The following is a 25,983-nucleotide window of genomic DNA, read 5'->3' on the forward strand; positions in this document are numbered from 1 at the left end:
GCTGTGTGACTTTTGACCGTGTGCAATCTATGGACACGAACACTATTCTGCCTGATGTGGGTGACAGGCTGCAGCGAGAGCATATATGATAAGTGACTGTGGACCAAAGTGCGTGTCTCAACGGTCTCTTTAAATGAGGAGTTTTTCTTTTTTTGTTGTTTTTTTTTTAAATGTGGATGTTTTCTGTGGAGAAAAAGTCAGTATAGTCCTTTTGTCTATCAGTCTCTAATGGTGTTGCGCAGTGGGAGGAGAGGACACCTGCGTCTGAAGCCTGATAATGAGTATGATGAAGATGGATAATACTTTACCCTGTCTGAAACTGTGCTTTCAGCTGGGGAGTGATTACTACTGTAATTGGGATTCATGGTAGCTGCCGCTGGAAATACTTCTGATGAGGCTGTAATGACTAAAATACTGATAATATTTACATTGTTCATACTGAAAATAGGAGTTATAATTAAACAATTCAACCATAGCAACCTCAAATGTCTGGCTTTGTTGTACTCCCTACTTTTGTTACTTGAGAACTTGAACAAATAGTATAACCTTTCAGGCAATGGGTTAAACTGTTGCTGCTTCAGGTTCATTAGGATCATATTTAAAACACCTAAACAAAGCCTGACCACACCTGACCACAATCACATTAACATGCAAATGTTTGATCTAAATGTCTGTCAATATCCAGATGAGTAAAAGATTACATGATGTCAAAAATTAAAATAAAATAAAGATGATAACTCATATTTAGGTTGCTGAACAGTGAGGGTCTTGGTAAAACCCCTCAGCTTGACCCTTTCGAAGTGGTCCATTGTGGATTTCGGTTTGAGTAAAGTGTGTAGAGCTATCCACTTGTTGTAGATGCATTTTTTTTTTTTTTTAATTTTGTCACATCAGCTGTTTTAAAGCCAGAGTGATTGTGGTTTTCCTAAATTTGGCGGTAATCCGTTAAAACTTTTCATGGACAACAACCTTTTACACAGTCGTGTTACCTTTCTTTTTCCCTCCCACATGCTATTACTGACTTTTCTACTGCGCACTCACCCTGGAATGGTTGGGGTTAGAGTAAAAAGGTACACGATTCGGGTTAAAATGAGAGGATTTTTTTTTGTTTTTGTCCAGAATCTTCCTCTGTAAAACAGAAGTTTAGATCTGCCTTTCTAGCAGTTATCTCCAAAAGTTATCTTGGTCTTTCAGACCTCAGCTTGACCTATCTGCTCCTGTCATTTTTAATCACATCACAATCTGCAGAAACAGCTACCTGAAAATCCCTTGTTCTCCTCCTGTAGCCATCTTCTCTTTTGTGAGCATGAATTATTTTTATTTTGTTCTGGCCAGATTTTTAGAGGACCCAGTGGCTGCATTTATTCCCTGCCTCACCTGTCAAAAAAAAAAGTTCAGTCTCCAAAAACACTGACCTGACATACTAATTACTCTGCAACGTGGGCAACACTTCACTGTAATATTTTGAAACACTTCAAAAGGAGTTCTTTGAAAATCTCAGTGGTCATTACCAAGTTCCATGACTTTCTTTTTTAATTTCAATTTTATTTATTATCTGGGATTCCCCAAGGGGCACTGGGTGTCCTCTAGGTAGTGTCCTACTGCATAGTGAGTGCCGAAACTAAAGAGGGGGTGCTGTTAATGACCATCTGCTCAGAGAACAACCTTTTTAATGAAGACGGATGTTGGGAGAATCTGACCAGGGGGCAGCAGGCAGGGGTCTAATGACACATCCTTCTATGTCTGGACTCTCTGGGTTGTCTTACATGACCTGACAGCCATCACCGTCACACTGCTACCAGTGAATTCAAATGAGATTCCGGAGCATTGGAAAAGTCTCACGGCCTGTTTGAGACCGTGGTTGTTCTGCAGCATGTGCTCATCTCTAAGTTCTAATGAAATCTTATTCATCCTTCTATCACACTCAGAGGGGTCAGGTCTAATCGAACCGCACGGAAAGGTTCGAGGTCTTCTGCATAAATGTTTTACATGCACAAAGACGGCATTGAGCTTTGTCACTGAGTCACATCATCTTGTGGTTAAGTAACACAGTTTTAATTGAATTTCAGTTCCTCAGATTACATTCCTTTCCTTTTTGATCCACGTCTTATTTTGTCCAAGTGTGTTTTCAACCACTGTGTTTATACTGAAGTCTTCCGAAGTGTTTCTATTGATTGGACAGTGTTAGAGCGAGTCCTGTGATTGTGTTCCAGCTCGCAGGCCTCATCATCCTTGATGTGATTCCAGAGGTGCAGTGTTAATAATATCTGAAAAGCAAAATTGAGGCTTACAGCACCCGCACCCTGAGGCTTCACCATGAATGTGTGTTCAAATTAAAAACAAGTCCATGGCTTACTAGCAGTTCTAAATGTGTGGGCTGTTGTGTCAGCATTCTTTTATTGGAGTCATCCTGTTGAAAAGACACAGCAGGGAGGGGCAGAGGACAGAGCCTGGAGGAGAGGATGTGGATGCCTGTGTTCCCTACTGTCCTTTCTTTTATTCCATCTGTCTCTGTGAAGATTATTAGAGAAGTTGACTTAGATTGATGGATGGAGATGGAAAGCGCTCACAAGCCCATCTCTCTCACACTCATCTCCATCTGGGTGTTGGGGGAGCAGAGGAGGAGATGGATGGATGGATGGATGGGTCTTTTCTTCCCACTATTCTTCATGTACAGATGATGGCACTGCCTCCCTAAGAGAACACTATTTATAGACTTCCCGGATTAGGCATCGAACAAAACATCAATTTTAGACAATAGAGTGCAAAACAATATGAGTGATTCTAATGTTTATGAGGGACTTTTAATGCAATCTTGTATATTAGTGTGTGTAACACTATATGGGTTTATTAACATCCCAAGAGTAAGTATGTGAGGTGCCGCAGGCTAATAGGAGCCGTTATGATGAAGGATGGTACCAATAAATTGACATCTCCAACACTCACTGCTGTACTGTACTGCCGCAGTTAAAAGGATTGACTCAGCCTTCTCTAACCTTGTATTTGACTTGAACTGTCATTAGCAAATCAAAAGTAGATTAATTAATCACAGGCCCACTGTGATGTGCATTACCTTAAGTGACCATTGTAATATAACTTGAAGAGCAATCACCCATGATTTCTCATCTTGACACCAGAATGAATGCTTTGCTGCTTCCAGGAGTGCTGGTGCTGTCATCAAGGGGGAGAAAATGGATTCTATAAGTGGGGGAGAGTCTATTACAGCATTAATTCTGCTACAAATGGAGCTATCTGTTAATGTACAACTCTTAAATCTCACATAGTCCTTTTTATTTCTTTTTTTTCTGTACATATTCCTGTTACATGAACCCTCTATTATGTTCCACAAACCCTTCCCTTAAAAAAATGCATTGAGAAAGGCTGCAAAGTGTAATATCCAGCATGAACATACGAGGTCAGAGGACTCGTTGACCACTCCAAGTGTCAGTGTTTGATGCTGTAAAGAAGTGTGAGGGGCTATCTGTGTAGCTGTTCTGTGTCCAGCTCAGATGCTTTACCATTATGTGACATTTGGAAACACACTGCGACTCACCTAGAGAAGGGAAGAAGAGGCCAAATCACCACTTGCAGTAAGCAAGATCCCTGGAAGATGTGAAGTATTTGTTACAATTATGTAAACAAGCAGCAGTCTTATCTTTGTGATCTTCACAAGCATCATTCGTTGACCTTTAGTGCATGTATTTTTTTCTCTTTTTTTTGTGTACTTTTCTCTGCATCTGAAAAATTGTGGCACCACTGTGTTGAATACAGTACTACCACCCTATTAGTGTACAACTAGTATCCCCTGCTGGCAAAAGAGGGAACTTTCCACAGTGATCTGCACCGAATTTCTGCTTTTAAGAGAAATTGACAAGACATTTAAACTAAATCAGAAATATGTCAGAAGTGAGTCAAATTCACAATAAACTGAGTAATACGATGAATGAAAGCTCTGAGTTGCTCTCATAGGCTGAAGCACAGTAATTAAATGTAACTCCTCTAGAACCAGCAGTGATATGTCTCATTAATCAACAAGCAATTAATAAATAACAGTTCTCATGTTGCCGTACTACAGGTTGCAATTCAGCAAAGAATCGGGCTAGAATTTTTCTTTAAATCAAAAAAGAGAAACTTCTTTAATGTATATTTCAAAAATACGAAGAAAGCAGTCAGCCAAGTGAAATTACTGCCTCTTAGCTACAACCCACCATTATGTTCTGTGTATTCCCCGCAGTGATTATGACTGATTGCTCACTCCAATTACTCAAGCACCTCTCAAGACACAGATGCCAGCACTGGCTTCATGTATTTTCACTTTTTTTTTGTCCAACTTTAACTTCACTATTATTGTGGATTGTGGCGTAGAACCCTTCTCTGTTAGCTTCCCTCTTTCTGTAAACATGCTGGTTTCCATGCCATCCTGGAGCATGATCCACAGAGCAAACAATCCAACAACCCACAGAGAAAAAGACAAACAATGGCTGATGTGTAGGGTAGGAGGAGCTGATGCAGAGGAAGAGGGGGAGCAGGTAGCATATCCATGCAACAAAAATAGGCTGGCATGCCTGATGAAAACAATAAGAAAAAGTGGTGGGTAAAACTCCGAAATCAAATCACTATTAAGGTTGTTAAAGAATGTCTCCATTTTGGACTTGACCCAGCATGCTATGAGCTGCAACAAATGTACTGGCAAGAATTCTGATAGCATTTGAATCATACTCAGAACAGAACATGAACTGTTTTTCATGGAGATGGACAGAAGTACATGAGCTGTGTGTAAACCCCACCAACCACTAAATGTTTTCAGTAAGTGTTGATCAGTCCTCAGGGGAAAGGAATTTTAGCCCATCCTCAGTACAAAAAAAAAAATCTTTTTGATTGGACACAGGTCAAGACTTTTATTTTGCTAATCCCAAAACATTAATCTTATTTTACTCAAACCTCTGATTATTTGGTGGAAGGGCTATTTTCAGAGTTGTTGTCTTTCTGCACTTTGTCTTGATTTCAGTTCACAAACTGCAGAGGAGCAGTGGTTGTCTCCTTACAGCCCTGCCATACACACAATTGTTCAATGTTCTTAAGATGGATCCCTAACAGACTCTCATGTTTCAGTATGAAAATTGGAGTAACTTCTTGTGTCAAATGTACTGAGTCTCTCTGTCTGTCTCTGGAGGCAGACTGAGGACATAAAGCAAAAACTAGCTTTCTGTATCTAGATTATAAGAAAAATATGCACAAATAACCAGAAAGATACCAAATGCATGTGACGGTGGACTTTGGAAAAGTCCAAAAGCTCAATTGAAAACTTTAAGCAGGTCACAGGAAGATAAACACAAAGGCAGGATAGCAAGAATGAGTGGCAGAATTAGGTGATGATATTGTAAATGAAAGAGGGTTAATTAAAAAAAATGAACAAATACAGTTAAAGAAGAACAAAAAGAGCTCAGAGCAAAGATGACTGCTCATGGCCCAATGTGAGAAATGACTCCAGTTGCTCAGAAATTACCCTGGGTTCCTTTGTGACCTTGTGGGTTATTGCATGTCATTGCTGGATACATAAGGTGTAAGAACAATGTGTTACATGCATTGTTCGTGGAGGGTGATTTGTTGACTCCAGGGAAAGGTAATGGTAATGAATTTCTTCCCTTTGTACAGTGTTTCTCTCAGTGGTCCTCTCAGAGTCCATAGACTTTGAAGATGTTTTTAGTCTTTAGAGATTGTTTCAACTCCTCAACCAACTCCATTTAATACCAGAGTACACTTCCACAGAGGTGTTGTGAAGATCAGACTGTGATTGGTGGCTCTCTCAGAAATAAAACAGAGCGCCCACTCACACCTGTCATCCCATTCATTAAAAACACCTGACTCATATTTGACCTTTTAACAGCTAGTGCTGAGTTTCATTTGTGCAACACACGGATACATGTAGGGATGGATTATTATGCAAATGACCAAATTTCTTTTTCTTAATAGGTTATCTATCTACTTTTGGCTGTTGTGTTCAAATCTGATATCTGTACAACAATTTCGAAATTTCATCATATTCACTATATTCACTAACCTGGTCTGACGCTTACGCACCCAAAAACATTAGGCTGAAGTGAGAGGTCGGCACTCGCTGAAAAAAAAAAAAAAAAAGAGAGAGAGAAAGAGAGAGAGAGAGAGAGAGAGAGAGAGAAGAAAACATTCTTAATAATTTACTCTTAAGGTGCACTCAGTTTGAAATGACGTCGTTCACATGCAGCCGTGCCAAGGGCAAAAGTGTAATCGGGAAGGAAAAGAAGTTCCTGGAAACAGAGGAGTGAGTTGGGAAGCTGCGGAGAGACTCCTCGCAGGCTTCACTCCTCCGGTCGGAGTACTCTTCTCTCAAACTCTGAGGGAAACACGACAGATGATCTCTCGGTGATACCCAGATTACAGTTCCAGCTCGGAGGACTGAAGGTGCAATTCACTCTGACAAGTCACTGTGGAAAGTTTTAGCGACACCAACAATAGGTGAGTTCACGCGCCACGAACAGTGACACTGAGATGAAAGACTTGACTCTATATTTATAACTATATGGTTTCAAGATTTTAGAATCTCTCTATATGTGTCGATCATATAATGTAAGAACTGTAAAAGTGCTAAAGAGTTTAAAAGGTGGCTCAGTTATGTGTTTGTGATCATGCTGAAGAGCTCAAGCTGATGTATTCAACTATTTGAATGGTACAGTTGGCTGATAGGCTTTATGGGGTTTCTAAACATTTCATAGGCATGAAATAAGAAAAAAATTCAGTTTTAAAAAAAATTATTATTAATTTATTTGTTTTGTTTTTTGTTTGTTTGTTTTTTCAAGTTCCAATTTCCAAGGACAGCAATAGTTTACTTCATTCCACTTTCTAAATTATCTATAATTTAGATTGTATGTTTTATCTTTTGCTATGTTTGGAATATTTCTCAGGTATCAGCCTTGGACGACCAGTTTTTGTATGAGGAACAAACTTAACAAACCACAACTACTTGAATCGCCTTTCTAATGAGCATCAACCTTCCGGGGAATCTGCATCAGTCATGAGTGGAAAGGGCTGTCAGCTCCTGGTCTCTCCTTGCAGTGTATCCCCATCACTAAGCATGATCAGAGGGCACCAGTCCCAATCCATCAGGATGCCCATGTCTTCCCCACAGCTGACAAGTCACAGCCCCTCATCAGGGAGAATGGAGAAAGTGAAAAAAGGGGCTATCCATTCTTTAAGTTCGGTGAAAGCCAGTGAAGGCCATGTTGTCCTGCCAACCCTGAGCCTACGCAGACAGGTGCTGATCAATGGAAAACATCTAACCGGGCCAACTGCACCCACACAGCCGCAAGCACCTCCTCAGAACATAGCAGTGACAGCTACCAAACCCACAAGACTCAGCTCGTCTCACAAAAATTTTAAAGGTAAAAACAACTACTCATTAAAGTATAAAGATTTACCCAACTCAGGTGTGGGAGTAAAATGCAGGAGTAGCTTGACTCTCCAGAGCAGCACTTACAAGGTGCAATGTGAAAGAGCAACCGGATCGACACACGCAAAAACACACACCGGGTTTACATATTAGACTAAACTGTGAATTTACTCCTCCATTTCAAGAAAACTGAATTTGAAGAGGTTTACTGAGACTCTCCTCCGCCCAAATATTTATGTTTGTTTATGCAGGTCAAAACAACTTACTTAAGTTTGAAGAATAAGCAATCTTGGTGATTATGAGAGCAACTGCATATGAATTGCAAAAATGGTGTTCATAAAGTATGATTGCGCTGAAAAAAGAACATAATTCAGATGCGTTGTGAAAATGATGTATTTTAGTCATAATGGTGATCTTTTTCTAAAACCCTAACCGTTTAATGTTATTGCTTTAACTCAACCAGGAAGTAACGAAAGTGTTTCAGTAAAGTGTTGTCACGTTATTTACAGAACAACATTGAACGATTGAAATAGCTGCAGGTCACCTCTTTGTCCTCATGAGCATTTTGTTGCTTCTTAAAAGAAAGATTTGAGAGTTACATCTGCAGTGAAATTTCCTGGAAAGAGTTACTGTATATTACTCTAATGCCACTTGTATGGCAGGCCCTTTACAGGAGGCTGTTAGGGGCCATATCAAAGGTTTTGATCAAACAATCCTTTCACTTAGAAGACTTGTTGAATTCACAGTGCACGCTCCCTATTTACTCCTTATTTCCAGTGTTCTCTTTATTTCCTCACTGTTTTTGTGCAAGACCACGTGTTGTTTATTGATAACTTACTAGACAAAAGGCTTGTCCCTAAATGTTCAAGTTAAAAGTGGGAGGAGGTGAAAAGCTCATTAGTGGTTAACAGAGCAGAGAGTATCTTTGGCCTGTTCAGGTTCATGAGAAAAATTCTGCAACCAGATCTTTGAAACGTAGTCAAAGCAAGCTAAAAGGGCTGCTTTTGTTTGATATATTTGTGAAATAATCAGTATTTGTCACGTGGATTTTTTTTCTTCATTACTTTTATTCATGAAGTACTGGGCTTGTGTCCAGCAGATTGCGCAGAGTCCTCTCTGGATGTATTTGGTCAGGCAGCTGCTGCTAACCTAACAGTGACGAGTAGTCCCATGAGTGTTGTCACAGGCCAGCCATATACTGCAGGGCCTGCAAGCCTTCAGCCCCCTTCCTCTCATACTGTGCCAATTCTCCACGCTGAAGTCAGGTGAGCAATATCAGTAAGTGCAATGTTATTTGAAGAGGAACACACGAAAAAGAGAGTTCAGTGTCATTAAAGCAAATAACAAAAAATCTTTTTCAGGTCTTTACCGTCCAGAGAATCCCTGGCATCTACCACTCTCAGCCTGTTTGAAACGCAGTCAGTGTTTAGTGGCAGACATGACTGGCCATATGGTTACCGTGTGCTTCCTCCCCTGGGACTACCTCAGTGCTCTACCCAGGCCAATGAGGGCGGTGAGCAGTTCAGCCTGTCCCTTGGCACCGCCATGTCGGGTACCACCATGTCAGGTGGCACGAGCACTTCTGCCTCTCTGCCTTCATACCTTTTTGCAGGTGACGTCGGAAGCCCCAAACAATCTTGTGCTAAAAAGAGAGCTCTCTCCATGTCGCCTTTGTCAGATGTTATAGGTGCTGATTTCAACTCCATTATACGCACCTCACCTACCTCACTTGTGGCCTATATCAATGGTCCCCGCAGCTCCACATCCTCCCACTTGACACTCTCACCTGTTCAGTCCGAGGGATATGGTCACTTCCTGGGAGTGAGAGGTCGCTGCATCCCCCACAACCATCCCTACAGCATGACGGGGTCTTCACAAGCTCTGGCCCCACAGTCAGAGTGTGGTCGTATGCAGCTGCTTGAAGAGGGAGGGGGTCTGGAGAGTCAGATGGCTAACATGATGGTGGAGCAGCAGTGCCTCCCAGATGAAGGAGCAGGAGCAGTTCTGGAGAAGGTTTCAGACAGCTGCAGCCAAACTAACAACAATATGCTGCCACCTCTACAGCTAGAGCCAGCTCCTCTGACTACTGTCCAAGCAGCTGCTACTCCACACGGGCCTCCACCACCCTACCACTCACATCAACACGTTCACCTCTCCAGACATCACTTCAAAATAAAGCCCCCTTCTCATGACCCAGTCACACACCTGCTTCCTCACAGGCAGGGTGTCACTTTCTTACCCCAAATTGCAATGCTGGAGGAGGAAGAAGGAGAGCTGGAGGACTACGGTGCCCACTGCTGTCGGTGGATGGATTGCAGTGCAGTTTACGACCAAAAGAAGGAGCTGGTAAGGCACATAGAGAAGCTACATGTGGACCAGCGAAAGGCCGAGGATTTCACATGTTACTGGGTGCACTGTCCACGCAACTTCAAGCCATTCAATGCCAGATACAAGCTTCTCATCCACATGAGGATCCATTCAGGAGAGAAACCCAACAAATGCTCGGTACACCTTGTATTAGTGTCTCTTGCAACTCATGCTGCTGAATTCAATACTTTAATCTTCTACTTTGTTTCTTCATCTTGGAAATAATATTCTTGTTTCTTTCCTAACTATACAAATATCACACAGCTCCCACTCCGTTTTCTTTTCTCATATGTGATATGGCTGCATGAATGCCATCAAAGCCGAAGGCTGATGAATGAGAGCACGCTAACTTCCATTCTGTATGTGACATTCAAAGGCGTAGTGTTGAGACGAAGACTTTAAAGCCTCAGGCTACTAAGAACAGCCTTTGTCAGGCTAAATGCCTTCATGTGCTCTGGGTAAAAGGCCAAGGTTTAGGTCAGAAATATGGCCTCTCTCCTCTCAACTTAAGCCATGAGGTAATTAGCAGAGCTCTGTGATAATTGACAGGGGAGTAAACTCAATTATGTAGTTATTAAATAAGCACAAAGGCGGCCTAGCACTTTAGATCTGGCATGACACAATGGCCTTCTAGCAACTGTTGGGCCTGTCAGCAGACGGGGGTTTGCCAGGTCTCCATCTGACAAACTTGGCTGTCAGTCTGGGAAGGTGATGCCGCGTAAATTAGATTTCTTAAAGTTTGCTCCTTTGAGCAGACGGATGAAGTTTATCCATGGACATTATTGATGACATGATTTGAGTCTTAAAGATAAAGGATATTTCATTTGTTTTACAGGCTGACAATGATTCTATAGTTTGGTTACTATTATTTCAATGTTAATGATTTTGCTCAGTGTCGGTATAAAATGTAGAGATTACTGCTGTCTACTGCTGTGCTAGCATGTCTACCATTCATAGGCTATTAGCTTAGTGTTGGCATTACCATTCCATTGGGCTCACTATATCTGTGCTTATATGCAGATGTTAAGCAGAGGCAATAACCCTTTGACATAGCAGGCAGACATGTTATAGCATGCTTTGCTGATTAACACTAAGCCGAAATTGAAAACATGAGAGTCTGCACAACTGCCTTTGTCCAGATGTCTGATCATACTGCTAGAGGAGAAGGATTACAAAAGCCATTAGAGTTCATTGGTATGCAAAAAGGGCTGGCAGCCCTCGTCAAAGTTTCTGTTACTGTGAATAGGAAAGCAAATAAGAATATGTTGATCTTTACCATTTCAGAGAAACAAAAAGGGATGAGGGGCAAAAATAAGGATTTAGGCAACCCACCCTGAATGGTTAGTACCTCATGAAATCCCCTTTGGGTGTGTCACATCTTCTAACCTTATTGTTGCCAGCTAAGGGTCTTTCTGTTCCTTCTCAGTTTTCAATTCTTCTGGGGATAAGTTTCATCTTTAACACCATAACATTTTGCACCATTTTCTCCCACAAACATACCTGTTTTTATTGTTCGTTAAATGCTCTTTTTTTGTTTTGTCCTAATGGCTGGTGTGTTTTTTTTAAGTGTATCAAGCTTGCTTAAATATACACTAGCAGACCTTTAATGCAGAACCTGTGGTTAAGAACCAAAACGTTTTTTTTCTAGCCTTTCATCCAGGTCAGATTTATGCAGATAGAACAGTAAAGCTCCACTCCAGAGTCTGCTAAATCTATCAAACATACTTTGCTGTCAAACTGGGCTTTCGATCAAATCTATATGCATCTGTGAAGGTTTTCTTGGTCTTCCAGACCTTCACTTGACCTCCACTATCACCGAGGAAACATCAGCTTGAAATAGCTTTGCAGTTTTTGGGGTTTTTTTGCAGCCTTCTTCTGCCTTGTGGGCAGCAGTTAATGAATTTTTTCTTCATAGCTGTCTTTTCTGAACTGGGATTTTGAACAATTCACCCCTTAAAAGCTGATCAAGGTCTGAGACCTTGGTAAAATCTTCTCTAAAAGCATACTTTTATTGTTTTGTTTTTTTCAAAGATTCAAGATCTGGATAATATGGCTCTGTAATAAACTTCATGGTAATCAATCCACTATTTGTGAAGTAATTTGGCAAAACAAGCCTTAAATATCAACCTACTGGTGATATTTCGGGGGGGGAAAACAGAGGATCAAATAAAGGCAGTTGGATATCTTAAAAAGGATAAAAGTTCTGCCAAATCTCACAGTCAGTTGTTGAAATGTTTAATTATACACTGCACTATACTCTGCAATTCTATACTCTATACTGCCCTGCAATTTACGTTATGGGTTGTATTAACTCCTTTGTCTTTTCCTCACTCCCACTGTGAAAATACCTTAGACTTGGATGAGTAATTAACAAACCATCAGCCGAACATGCTTCATGTTGGTGCTGTTAACGAGTCAATAATTAACAGCATGCATACTTGCAGTCGACCTTTTGCTCCAAAATACTTACTTATTAGTTGAAGCCAGTTCTGTTGCTATGGGGCTGCCATCGTTGGATGGTTCTGTTTTCCCTGTAATCATTCAATGATGAATGGTTCATGGTCAATACTTACTACCAAAAACAGAATTTGTACTTGTGTATGTTGTACTGTGAAAGAAATCGTATAGAAAGAAAAATCTTGCACAGTTTAATCATCATTTCTGGGACCAGACTGAATACTATACCGAGATCTTGAATTTTTTCCATACATCTGCTTTTTTTTCTTTTTGCTCTTTCATCAGCCGACACATAATGGAGCGAACTGCGTCGAAAGTCTGTGCATTCATGAAGGACATACAAAATATCAAACTAACTTAGAATAGTTGAATTACTGTTTTATTTAGGAAAAGGTGACATCCAAGATATAGAGGCCAGTTTTTCTCAGGCAGTGATTGGCTGGTGAATAAAGTGTTGCACGGCAGATAAAATGCGTCATAAGCGGCACAACATGAAGTAGCTCTTGTTACTTAGTGAACATATAGGGCAGGTCCAGACTTGCACCTGTCATCTAAGTCTGTTTAAGTATGATAAAACATCTTGTTGGTATATTCTTGACCTGTCAGTCTATTCGTATCACTTTTGTCTTAGCATATAAGGTTTTACAGCATAGTTTAGACCTTTGCAAAGACTTGAACAGTCCTTGTAAAGTTAGTTGTTATTTATGGACGTCGTTCTATGCTGTTTGTATGGATTGCAGGACTCCACACTACTCGGGTATTGGAGGCGACTGGGTGATGTTCACCCAGCTTTTGCTGTGTGGCTGCCATGTTTTCCAAACCCTGTCTCCACACAACTTGTGACCCTTATTTGGAATACAATATAAAGAAGTAATAGTTTTTACTGATGATAATAACTGCATAGTTTTTGAAAAAAATAAATGCACATTTTGAATTTGATGCCAGCAACACTTTTGAGAAAAGTTGTGTATGTATACCACTGTGTTGCAGGGCCTTCTACTATAACATACTGTAAATGTTTGTGAAATAAGTAGACCATTTGCATAGTTTTATAGTTAAATGTTTTCCCATTCTTGCTTAACATTGGACTACACCTGCTCAATAGTCAGGGGCTCCTTTGAGATTTTCTTTTGCCAAATGTGTTGGTGTCTGGAGTGCAAGTTTAGAATGTGATCTTTTTTTTACTATGGAGCCATTTGGTTGTAAGGCATTCAGAATTTGGTACGGCATTGTTTTGCTTAAAGAAGCAGGCCTTCCCCTGAAGAATAACACCTGAATTGCAGCGTGTGTTGCTCCAAAATCTACATCAGTTTTAATGTTGCCCTCAAATGTTGCCCCACACCCCATCCCACAAGGATGCATCCCCATACCATCATGGAGACTGGCTTTTTGTTTGATAGATCAGACCAAAGGACTGTTTTCCACTTCACCCAGAGAGGTTTGCAGCAATCATTGGACTTATTCATGTTCTTTTCTTTTTTTTTGGTGTAGTTTTACCTTGAATTTGTGTAGGTAGTGATTAAGTTTGTAGAAGTGTTCCTGAGCCCATGCAATGATTGACACAACAGGATCATGTCTTGATGATGAAATCATTTTGCCCTGAGAAACGTTATAGTCAGATGTTTGAACTTTTCCCCCGTGCTTTCACTCTCCAACTTCTGAAAGACTCACAGAGTTGCAGCCTTTGGGAAACAGGACTGTAGGCTACTACCACTCCAATAGCAAGAAAAAGGACTCAAATTAAAAAATAAATGTTAAGGCAAAGTAAATGTTAGGTCTATCAAAGGTTCAGAATAAACTGTATTTTCATTTTTGCATTATGATAATGAATTTATACGTATGAGGCCAAGTGAATTAATATATAATTTAAAGAAACAGGACAAAATGTGTGTATCCTAGTGTCTCTCTTTATCAATTAATCATTAGCAATCAAGATTTCCTGACATGAGCAGCTTGTAATTTGAGTTTTGCTCATACCATAATAAAGAAAGGCTTGAAGACATTTAATTTCAGTCTCTGTCTTTGCAATTGTTTTAAGAAAAGCTGCTGGGTTATGTCATAAGGAAATAATGCCTCAGTACTCGGAATATATTTTCTCATGACCGGCTCTTTAATTGTTTTGCCTTTCAAAACAATTAATTTGACTTCATTGGATTTTATTCAGTTTCCGATATTTCTGAAACTTTGTCTAAATTTGACAAGTCACTACATGCCAGTCAAAGCATATTCTATAACCATTCATTTATTCAGTGCTTTAAACTCTGTAGTTCCATGAAGAGTCACACAATGTCTTCTAGAATTATAGTATCATACTGACCTAGTACTACTTTACTACCCCATCTTAAACATATTTTTAATGAAGCAGAGCGTGAGTCACACAGTTACAGACCTCTGGACTTGCCTGGAGTTATGCTGCTTATTTTTATTTTTTCATTTTGTTGTCTGTTTGCAATCAAACATTCTGTCCATTTTCAAGTAGTTTTGATTTTAGCAAAACTTTCAAATGCAAAGCAACTTCCCACCAAGAATTCGTGTTAGTGGGACAAGAGGACAGAGACAAAAACAAATAAGCCTAGAAAAGCTGTGAAATAAAAACCAAAAAGGTAGGAATGCCTCAAGTAAAACAATGAATAGTGGAATCCAGAGTGAATTGACCTCAGTGTAAAACTGGGCACTGGACACCGTGTGCTGGCACAGGCTGCAGTTGTCATTGTTCCGCCAGGGCATGAGTACCTGCCAGGACCTGTCAGAAGCTGGCTGTAACACTCTTCCATACTGAGGTGCCATACTGCTTTCTTTTCAGCTCAAACGTCTCTTGTGGCACACTAAAAAGCCCTCTTCATGAGAGCTTTGTGACACAGAGAAGCAGAGGGAGAGTTACACTGTTACGGACCTCTGGACTAGCCTGGAGTCCTGCCAGGATTTTAGCTTTATGCTGGTCCTCGCCTGTCTGTCCACTTTGGTGTTGAAAGACTATTTGTCTCTGTCTGTGCTCTTTTTTTCATTAGCGTCTTTTCTCAAAACTGTATCTAGTCTGTCTTGCCACCCTTGTAAAAACAGTGTAAAAACAGAGACACTTAATAACTAGATAGAGTGCTCCAAAAAAAATTATCATGGAAGAAAAGGGATTATGTGAAGCATTTATCAAACTGTCTAACTCTCCCGCTTTGTTGGGCTTCCAATTTAGCCAGTTTGCTCTGACTAAATGTTTAAGAGTTTTCCCTATCCAACCTCTATATAGCATTCAGAGATGGTTGGCACAACACTGTACTGGCACAATAGCGTTCCTGGAAAATCTATTTCCAAGTTCAACCGCAGAAACAAAATGGGCTTGTTAGTCTTATTAAGAGTAGATGTTGACAGGAAATAACTATTGTGATTAGGAAGAATGGCAACTATTTCTGATAATGGAAGAAAAAAACAATTAATTTGGCTTTGGCAGTGATGACTGAGAGGTATGAGTATGTGAGGAATCCAGTTTTAGAGGAGGAATAACAATATCAGACATGATCTGTGTGTTTTGTCCGTGAGGCTTAGTAAGAACATTCCAACCCCCCCTGTGAGCAGGGGGAGGGAGAGTGAGGTCCTGGTTTCACAAAAGAAAAACTTTGATGATTAGCATGTTTTAGCAGTGAAGTCACTGGTTGCATGATTCTACAAAAAAATTTGTTTTGTTGGCTGAGACGAGTGTTCTATTAGTTTTTTCCTGAAACCCCAGATAGAAGACATGCACAAAGCCCTCTGCGTGATGCTGTCATTCATCAGTCTGTTTAATTATAAATATTTTTGTTGTAAATGATAGCTTCCAAATGCTGTCAAGGTGATGCAAGACAGAGGATGAGAACGCAGTACAATAACAGTCATGTGTGTATAAACACTGCCCCCTGCTGGTGGCACTGCAATTGTCAAATGTATTCATTTACTCAAATCTGGTATTTTGTATTGTTACTCAGTCTTATATTGTTTCTAAGTCCAAAAACTATATCTATGTGAACCATTTCAATATACGAATTAGTGTGACAGCAGTGCATACAACACCAAAACAAAGGAGAAAAAAAGGCTTGAGCACATAAAGTTCAGTGTCAGTGAATACTTTCTTACTAAAAGACTTGTATGTATGAACTCTTGTTTGTTTTTGTTGAATTTTTTGTTAAGAGAGGACACGGATTATGATTGTAAGTGTTTCAAGAGCATTTACTGTTTGTTGTTTGAAAGGCCCGAGCTTGTGCACAGAAAACGAGTGCATGTTAAAGCAACACGAGAGAAGTGTATTCACCTTAAAACGAAGTGCTTCTGGCTTGTTTTAGCTGAATTTCCAAACAAAGTTACAGTCATCTTCATTATAAAAACAGATTCACAAAATAATAACCAACAGTATGTAGGTACTTCCTATTGGTAATTTCTACAGAATACTAAAACAGGTATAAAATTGCTATATGCTTGTTGCAAGTATATAATAGTATTGCACCTGTCTCTTTCAAATGTTTGTCTCTCTCAATGTTCCACTGATTTATTCCAGTCAACCATAAAACTAGCAATGAGCAGCTCAGCGCAAACTTAAATGTCAGCTGAAACTAAGTGACACTATTTTTTCCTATTCAAAAGGAATCCCCCCCACACACACACACACTCACACACACTGAGAATAGCAGCCTTTTGTTTGCTGTAATTCCAGCTAACATACTGATGCTCTAAGTGCACAGTGTGTGCCACATCAGTGCCTGCATATTTGATATTAAAAACTGCACAGGGTGGAGCCAACAGCAAAAAAAGTCCTGTTTATATGCTGCTAATCTATGGCTGCACCCAGCTTCAACCACTCTCTGTGTGTGCGGCTGCAGTTTGAAGGATGTAAGAAGGCTTTCTCTCGGCTTGAAAATCTGAAGATCCACCTGCGCAGCCACACGGGGGAGAAACCCTACCTGTGTCAGCACCCAGGATGCCACAAGGCTTTCAGCAACTCAAGTGACAGGGCTAAACACCAGCGTACACACCTGGACACAGTGAGTGGCAACCCAGCATAAACACACGTATAATTACAGGTGGTGCTTTGGTTGTGTGCATCTGTGTGGACTCCCATTCGTGTTTGTATGTCTGCGGTTGTACAGAAGCCATATGCGTGCCAGGTGCCTGGCTGTGCAAAGCGTTACACTGATCCCAGTTCACTGAGGAAACATATGAAGTCCCATTCTACGAAAGAGCAACAGCTACGGAAGAAGGCAAGTTCTACAGTGTGGTAACCCAACTCACAATTGTAACATTATTTCCTCTGTAGTTCAAGAATATGTTTAATTTAATTACATCATAATTTAAAAAGGGAATATTTACACTGATTGACAGTCACTGGCTATCTGGTGTTTGCAGTCATAAGCTTAATTTCACAAGCAAGCTTCCCTGCCGAAATATCACAAGCTTGAACACAAAATAAGCCACTCCGATATATGTCACATACTCAATTTAGTTTTGCTTTCATCTTAATTTATTTCTCTGAAACCTTGCATCCTATTCTGTTAGTTCTGCAAATGAACTGTACACATATCATGTCATTAACTTTAATTAAAGAGGTGCATGCAGTTATATGGTTAACACAGACAGAAAGAGGCCTTTTAAAATCACTCACATTAAGTTGTTTGTCGTATCTTTCTTCTGCTTCTGCCTTTCTTTGTTTCTCACTGGGAGCCACTCCATCGCAAAGTTTCACTTTAAAGCAGCGCAATATTTCAGTTAGGATTTTTGCATGTGTGCGAGAGATGCTCTTTAGCTCTGAGGTTTATGTCACCATAGATACAGAAAAAAGAAGGTGGGTTGTTACTAAAAAAAGTGACAATTCGCAAAGTCTCCCATGCTCAACTTCTTTTATCTGAACCCACATGACACATGTTTGTTGTAATTTCATGGATGATTGCAGGATACATTTACCATCTACAACAATCACTTCATCTTAGCCTACGTTCTGTATACCAACCCTCGCAAGTATGATGTTTTCTCTGCCAATAACTTGGGAGAGTAGTGCACATAGAGCATAAAACGCACGTAATAGCACCTAATTCTTCTTTCTATATTCAGCAATGCGCCAGTAAATATAAGAAGTGAGGAGACCGAGGGGTGTGACGAGCTACATCTTTTTTCGATAAACATTTAAGTTGTCTGATTTTAAACTAACTTCATAATACAGTTTCCTTAATTTTTCATAGAATGCCTCAAGCACAACTAACATTACAGAGCATCCATGAGCACATCTGTGGATTAAGTTTTTGAGATTTGCAAATCATTGGGTGTTGTTTCTGTTTACATTTAAATGTCCCAACTTTTTTGCAATAGGGGTTATACTGTAACTGTGGCTTAACATGTTCTCTAACTGTTGATCAGTCTTGCATATCAATTTGGAATTTTAGCCCTTTCCTCTGTACCCAACACTGTCAGTGCTGGAATGTTGGTAGGTTTCCTCACATGACCTGGCTGCTTCAGGTCCTGCCACAATAGATAAAAGCTTGAATAAGAGTAACTTAACATCTTTTTCATGGCAACTTGCTCTTATTCAAGCTCTTAGGGTTACCATGACCTGTATGACTGAGACTGAGAATGTCTGAGAATCCACAACATTTCTCTTAGATTGAGATATTCACTCTTTTGTAAAACGCCTTGTGTGTTTATGGTTTTTATTTTATTATATGACTCAATTTCTTTTGAGGTTCAATTAAAAAAAAAAAATGACATCTTGATATTTTACATCAAATAAGACAAACAATCCTAGTCCAGGTGTAGCGAATAGGTGTAAACCTTCATACTATTACAACCGTGTCTCACAGATGGGATAAAGTTATTATGCTTGAAATGCTTGAAATCTTTTTTTGTGCTGCTCATCATTATCTATGTTCACATCTGTTGTGTGATTTCTCCAGATGAAATCCTCTGCCGATGCAACCCAAGACACCCTGATAGACTGTTTAACCATCCACCCCCTACATCCAAACTTCTCCCCTCTGGCAAGGCTAGACAACAGCTTGAACTTATCTCCCGGTGCGTCCCATGAGTCATACTCTGGTACGTCTTGCTCTTGCCGTTTGCATGAATGTGTTTGATGTGAGAGAAAAAAAAAATAGATACATAAACATATCCCCCTGCAACCATGTGCACATAATAGGTTTATCCATTAGATTCACAGCCCCGAAGTGTCTGTCATCCCTGTTCCTCAGCTGCACCACAAGGACAAGACTGCTACAGCAGACCTCACCTGGCCCTGATGTTCCCCTTACAAGATAACTACAGGTACTGGAGAAATTTGTTTTATAATCATCTTGATAATCAATTTGATGTAAATTGAATTAGGAAAAACGTTTCTGGTAATATGTATCATTCAAACTGTTGTATGAGTCCATTTATGCATACATAATTTGACAGGAATTCCAACTTTTAATCATGTTTGGGATTTTTTTTACTGCGCAGCAGTCAGAGGAGCTAGTGTTACTCAGTAAGCCATCTCATTTTTGTAACTTAGCTTTAATTCGAATGCTTTTGAACTGCTTTTTTTCTCTATCCTTTGGTGAACTGGAACAAGTAAATTTAAAAAAAAATGGTTGTCATGGCATCAAAATGATAAACTTATACTATTGTGTATCTTGAAACTTGATAGGAGTTTGTTTCTTTTTTTCTTTTTCCTTGTCATTGTTTTTTGGTTCAATTTGTGCAAGCGTGCCATCATTGGGAAGTTTTTTTAGGCTTGGCATGGCCGGCGACCCATTTCGCTTGTCAACCCATAGGAAAACATCTCTTCATCTATACACTTCAAAGCATGTGATAAAGGATTTCTGTCATCCTGAGCAGTCAGATGCTCATGGCTCCTCACTGGCTTTGATTGTTCTCACATCAGCAGTAGGCCAAAGCATTCACGGCAGGATTCTGTGTAGACAATCGGCCTGGGAGAGCAGACCTCGCCTTGCCTCATTGGTCTCAACCGCTTGCATCAATAGATGCTATAGCCACCGACAAGAGCTGCTGAGGAATTCAATGAGTGAATCATAAAATCTGGAAAATGCAATTTAAGGTTCAATGGGAGAGAATAGAACGCTGTAATTGCTTTCTTAGATGTTAAATCAGTTGTAAAATCCTTGTTACCGTTTCCTGTACACTTTTCTGGCGTTCCTCTCAGTCCCTGCTTAGTTTTTGTCTATTTTCAGAAAACATTAGCTTGTTTAATATTCTTGTTATTTGCAAGTGAACATGTTTAAGTGTTACTCAGCCATAGCTAACAGCAGGGGTGTCAGCTACCATGGCCACTGGACAGTAACCGTTCAATTATCCATCTCAAACAAGGACTTGTTTTATTCTGCAAAAAGTATCTACAGTTATTTACATTTAAGTTATCAGTTTAGATAACAATAAATTCAGAGGATGTAAAACTTCCCTAGCATGCATCATTACCTTATATTGGTTTAATTGTAAAATGCTATAAGTAGACTCTGAGGAGAAAAAAATGGTAAATGTAGTAACATAGGAGGACTCAATATAAGGAGTGAGAAATAACAACAGCTTATCTGCTGCAAAAGTAGGTGTACTCAATGTTTGTAATTAAATCAACTTGAGATTGTAGAAAAATGTGAATATCTCAGTGTGGATTAACTTGCATCCTAGTTGGGCATATTGCCTATGTGAGAACATGTAGTAAATTCTGGATGGAACTGGAGAAATATATGTACCTCCTTGCCATTTGTTGCGGTGCTAACCTCTGCATCAGCATGCTGCCCTTGACAAATGTCGTAAACTGTGAAAGTGCTTTGAGTGGTTTTAAAAGGTTGCTGTTGTGTGACATTTCTGATGATTTGTTTCACCATCAACATATACCATAAGTAGTAAAAGAACACATATAATGTATAAATATATTATAAAATACTGGAAAATTGTATCATTTAATTTAGCAGGAACATAATGAAAACAACCTTGAAAGCATCTAGAATAAGTTTAATTAACCAAGATATGAAGCAAGATATGAGTGTGAAGCGGCTGGGATGAGAATCAGCACCTCCAAATCTGAGACCATGGTCTTCGGCCGGAAAAGGGTGGAATGCTCTCTCCGGGTCGGGAATGAGATCCTTCCCCAAGTGGAGGAGTTCAAGTATCTCGGGGTCTTGTTCACGAGTGGGGGACGAATGGAGCAGGAGATTGACAGACGGATCGGTGCGGCGTCTGCAGTGATGCGGGCTCTGCACCGGCCCGTCGTGGTGAAGAAGGAGCTGAGCCAGAAGGCGAAGCTCTCGATTTACCGGTCAATCTATGTTCCTACCCTCACCTATGGTCACGAGCTTCGGGGTCCCCCCAGAAGAGCTGGAGGAAGTGGCCGGGGACAGGGACGTCTGGGTCTCTCTGCTCAAGCTGCTGCCCCCGCGACCCGATCCCCAGACCAGCGGAAGATAATGGATGGATGGATGGATGGATGGATGGATAACCAAGATATAAGCATATGTACATATCTATATACAGTATATGCTGGTGCTCCTTATCTTATTTCAACATTCAGAGTATTGAAATATTGTTTGAAATATTTCAGGTTTGTTGATCCTTCCCCTCATCAGCAGCTTATCCCAGGGGACCCATGTGGGCCTTGCTCCTCCACCTGCCTCCCGCATCCTCCCAGCGGACCATCCCTGCAGAACAACTGTGATCTGATGCAGCTCGGCCAGCCTCCTGATGGGGTAGATCGCAGCCCAGGTACTCAAAGGTTTAGAATCACCTCAGTCTTCAGCTTTGTCAAAATGCTTAGTACACAAAGGGGTTTTACATCTGAAAGAAATTGTGGAAGCTTCTCATCTGGAGAGCCTATTAACAAAGGTATGGTGTAGCAGTCTGTCTGAACAGACTGTTTTCCATGCACATTAATAGTGCAATTCATTTCATCTTTCAAAAGTATGGCGGGGGACTGAGGATTTGACCTTGGACACGATCAGGAAGTTTCACTTCATAAGCCTTTAAATAGATTCCCCCTGGACTTGGCAGACACAGAGATGTTGACAGGGTGCTCTGAAACACACAGTATTTGAGGTCCAAAGTGTCTTTTCTACTAAAATGTATCATTTACAGATAAAAAAGATGAGGTTTCGTTATTTACCTTGAACAGAAAACCTCTCAAAATGCTTTATCTATGTTAATGCCTTTGTTTACAGCAGAAGCCAGTGATCACAGTGGGGTGAGACACTCTCAAACAACTCTTGAAATTACGAAAATAAAATCTAAAACAAAACTGGTCAAGGATGAGCTCTTTACTGGATTTCACAAACCTCACTGTGCGTTCATGTATCTTTGTATTTTTCATCCGCAGGATTTGGGATCGACATTCAAGCTGGAGCTGCATCTGCAAACCAAGAATTGCACGACGGGGATTACTTCAGTGTGGAACATGGCACAAGTGAAGTCCCCTGCATCTTTACACATGGATGATACTACTCACTCAGACACATGGGTGTCTTACCTTTGCACTAATTTGTGTTCTTGATCTTTTCAATGAGACATTTCACAGCAGGATCACATGCATGGCAAAGCAACCTGAAGGCAGTTTCATTTATCAAAAAGGATATTACATGATGAAACTATCTGAAATTATACGAGGAAAATCAAGGAATTGACTCTTACTCCTCATATCTCTGTAAATGCACTATCTGACTTAACAGCCTGGCTTCTGCCCCCGATTAACATAGTGACTGTCCCTACAGTATTTAAATATTTGCTTTCCCCAGTTTTTATATAGTTTCTGTCTAACATGTTGTACATCTGGTAGTTTCTGTTGGCATTTTGCACGATGTCAACTCTGCAATCAAAGCAAAGTATGCAAGGGATCATTTATTAAAGTTTTTCTTAGAACCATATCGTTGTAACTATAGTAACAAGACAGCCTTAACATTTCACTGTAATGTTCATACATATCACCTGTTGTTTGAATATGGCTATGTGCTGTGACTGCTCTTGTGCCTATCGTGAGGAAAATGTGTGTGTGATGAAACCAGTGCCTTTGAATGTTTTTTCACTCCAAATTACTGTCACTTTGCATTGTAGTCGGCCCTCTCTGAAGGCGTGGCATAAGGCTTTACATTTTCGGACCTCTTCGTTTCCATATTATATCCATAGGATCTTGTGCTTGACATAGAAACAGTATTATAGCAAGTGTATCTGCTTTTCGTAGTCACCCAACTCCAATTTGTACTTAAAGCTGCTGCAAAGAATTAATAGACGTTACAGTCATGGTGGACATTACTCAAAGTGAGTGCAGTGAGATGATCATGAAACCTAAAACACTATTCAAAATTCTAAAGCAAGCTTTAAAAAATGATCGGTAGCAATGTATAGTCGCTATACATGATTTTCTTGTAATTGGTGTACCACGTGCAAAAAAAGGAAAAAAAACGTGCTAATATTGTATATTTGGAGTTGCTCAGGAAAAAAGAAGTGAATCATTTGTACTGTTTTTGTGGTCTGTCTGACATTGTGGCGCGAGGTGGAGGCTGATCCGAAAATTCTTTTGTGGATCTTTTTCTTTTTTTAAGCTTGTCACATAGATACTTGCAAGGTTAAGAATGAAACATGCACTTGTTTGTTCAAACTGAAAAAACGAGCTGGCCACAGCAATCGCTTTCACAACTTCCAATGGAAAATAAAACTGGAAAGCGACCATTTTTTTTCTTACTTAGCCTGTCGATCCTTTACTCAACAGCAAAGCCACAAATATGTTGTGTTATTATCGAAACTGTCAGAACGGTCCATTCGCTTTCTATACCCGTTTCATCCTTTTCACGGTCGTGGGTGCGCCTGTTCCAGGTGTCAAAGGGAGAAAGCGCTGGTACAACCTGGTTAGGTCACCATTTCTTACCTGTATTAGTTCATACTGTGAAAGCAGCGGCTTTGTAAGCAATAGATATTAAAAATGAATTTGCTCAACTTTTCAAGGTATTGTCTCACAATAGTGTTGTCTCTATCACAAGGCTAGGGGTCAGGGCTGGTTTAAGTGCTCTAGTACCAAAGCAGGACTTTGGTATCACCGTCTCAAAACAAGATGTTGTTTGAAAAGAAACCCATAAATAATAGAAATAGAAATAGAAATAGAAAAATACTTTATTCATCCACCAATGGGGGAAAATCAAAATTATATTGCACAGTAAAGAATTAACTAACAACCCATGCTGTTTTCTTTATATGAAAATCCTGTATGACTCCAGTTGGCACGAGTCCACACGGCAGCGTTTTTCTTCTTATTTGAAACTTAGAGGACAAACTGTTTTACTTGAAAATAATTATTTTTGCAAGAGTGTCATTCTTCAGATGGGGGTTTTGCGAGTTGCTTAGCAACAACAACAACAGCTTTTCCAAAAAGCATCTGTTTAGTAACTGCTAATCAAATAAAAAGTGCAGTGGACACAGGTGGTTGGTTAAGCTTTGTCCTCAGCAGGAAGCTTCTTCACAATACTCGCTTTGTTTGGTCAATATTCTGAGTTTAAAAGTTTTGCATGTATTTTTCTGCCCTTCGGCCATGTGTGTCGTATGGCGAAATATGTTGACTTTTAGAACCTGAGTATGTTTATAGATATTTTAACAAGAGCATATACCACTTTTACACAAACACTCACTACAACTACTACTACTCATAATTATTATCACTACTGATCACTGCTTGTTGCAAACAAGGGGCAAGTAGTTTGACATTTATCTGAGCTTGAAATATACAAATAGTAAATGTGAACTTTTGTTTTATCAAAACCAACTGTTTTCCCTTTAAAAAAATGTGGAGAGACGAGGCAGGTTTTGAATTAATCGAGAAGAGTGACGCCTTCATTGGGAAGTCGAGAATCATGGCAAAAAGGCAACACGGAGAAAAACAAAGCACGGCAGGACCTGTCATCTTATTCAGTCCTCGGAAATACTGGGCACTGCATGTGCACATTTCTGGTAAGGTGTTCGTACACAGTGTGGGGTCTGACAGGTTAATTGAAGGCAACGAGTTGCTCAGCTTTCACTTAAATTGACATTTCAACAGTTTTGGTTTTTCCACTCACCACTTTCTATTATATTATCCCTTCATACATGATGCAAAAGTGGAAATCTGATCTCGGCCTTATATGCTCAGTTCTCAAATCTGAGAAATAACAAAGACGTCTCTTATGAATTAACACTTTTCCGAGACCACTTAAGATCTTTAAGCAGTGTATTTTCTCTCATTTTCATCGGAGCGTTCTACTGCACCACATTTGTTTGGATGAGCGCAAAGATATAATGATGTGATGTGCAGTTAAGCACTTCCAAGAGTTTAAACACAGGCGATGGGTAAATGCAATATCACAGTAAATTGCTTTCTTTATTTTCGTGTCTGACTAATTGAAATGGCGATCCTCCCACTGGAAGTAGACAGAACAGGACAAAAAGATGCAGATATTGCTGAGTCGGGGATAAAGACCAGACTGGGTTAAAGCTGTAGTTTAGGGACAGATAACCTACTTTGTAGCAGAGAAGACCTGAAATCTCTGGTGTACATGGAACAGGCATTAGATCATGGTTATTAATGATATTAAATCATATCTCAATCATTTGTGTTGACAAAATGCAACTACAGAATACAATAGCTACGAGAATCTTCATGGTAAGTATTTATCATTAAAGGATAAAATAAATCACTAGGAAATGGGTCGTCATCAGCAAATGCCTGCTTATAATTGTGTTGGTGAACATTTATCGAAAAATAATTATCACATTATAGT

At 39.9% G+C, this 25,983-nt stretch overlaps 1 protein-coding gene across 1 annotated transcript; it reads left to right on the forward strand.

The window, feature by feature from the left end:
• The first annotated feature begins 6,992 nt into the window (after positions 1–6,992).
• glis3 (GLIS family zinc finger 3) lies at positions 6,993–24,129 on the forward strand. The gene is made up of 9 exons (XM_075455663.1): positions 6,993–7,418; positions 8,523–8,691; positions 8,788–9,931; positions 17,092–17,253; positions 17,359–17,469; positions 19,153–19,294; positions 19,447–19,519; positions 21,795–21,955; positions 22,563–24,129. Exons 1-9 carry the CDS (start codon positions 7,052–7,054, stop codon positions 22,679–22,681), a joined length of 2,448 nt encoding a protein of 815 aa, XP_075311778.1. The 5' UTR covers positions 6,993–7,051; the 3' UTR covers positions 22,682–24,129.
• The last annotated feature ends 1,854 nt before the right edge of the window (positions 24,130–25,983 follow it).

Source organism: Odontesthes bonariensis, chromosome 22, assembly GCF_027942865.1.
Source record: "Odontesthes bonariensis isolate fOdoBon6 chromosome 22, fOdoBon6.hap1, whole genome shotgun sequence".
In the NCBI taxonomy this organism is placed as follows: domain Eukaryota; kingdom Metazoa; phylum Chordata; class Actinopteri; order Atheriniformes; family Atherinopsidae; genus Odontesthes; species Odontesthes bonariensis.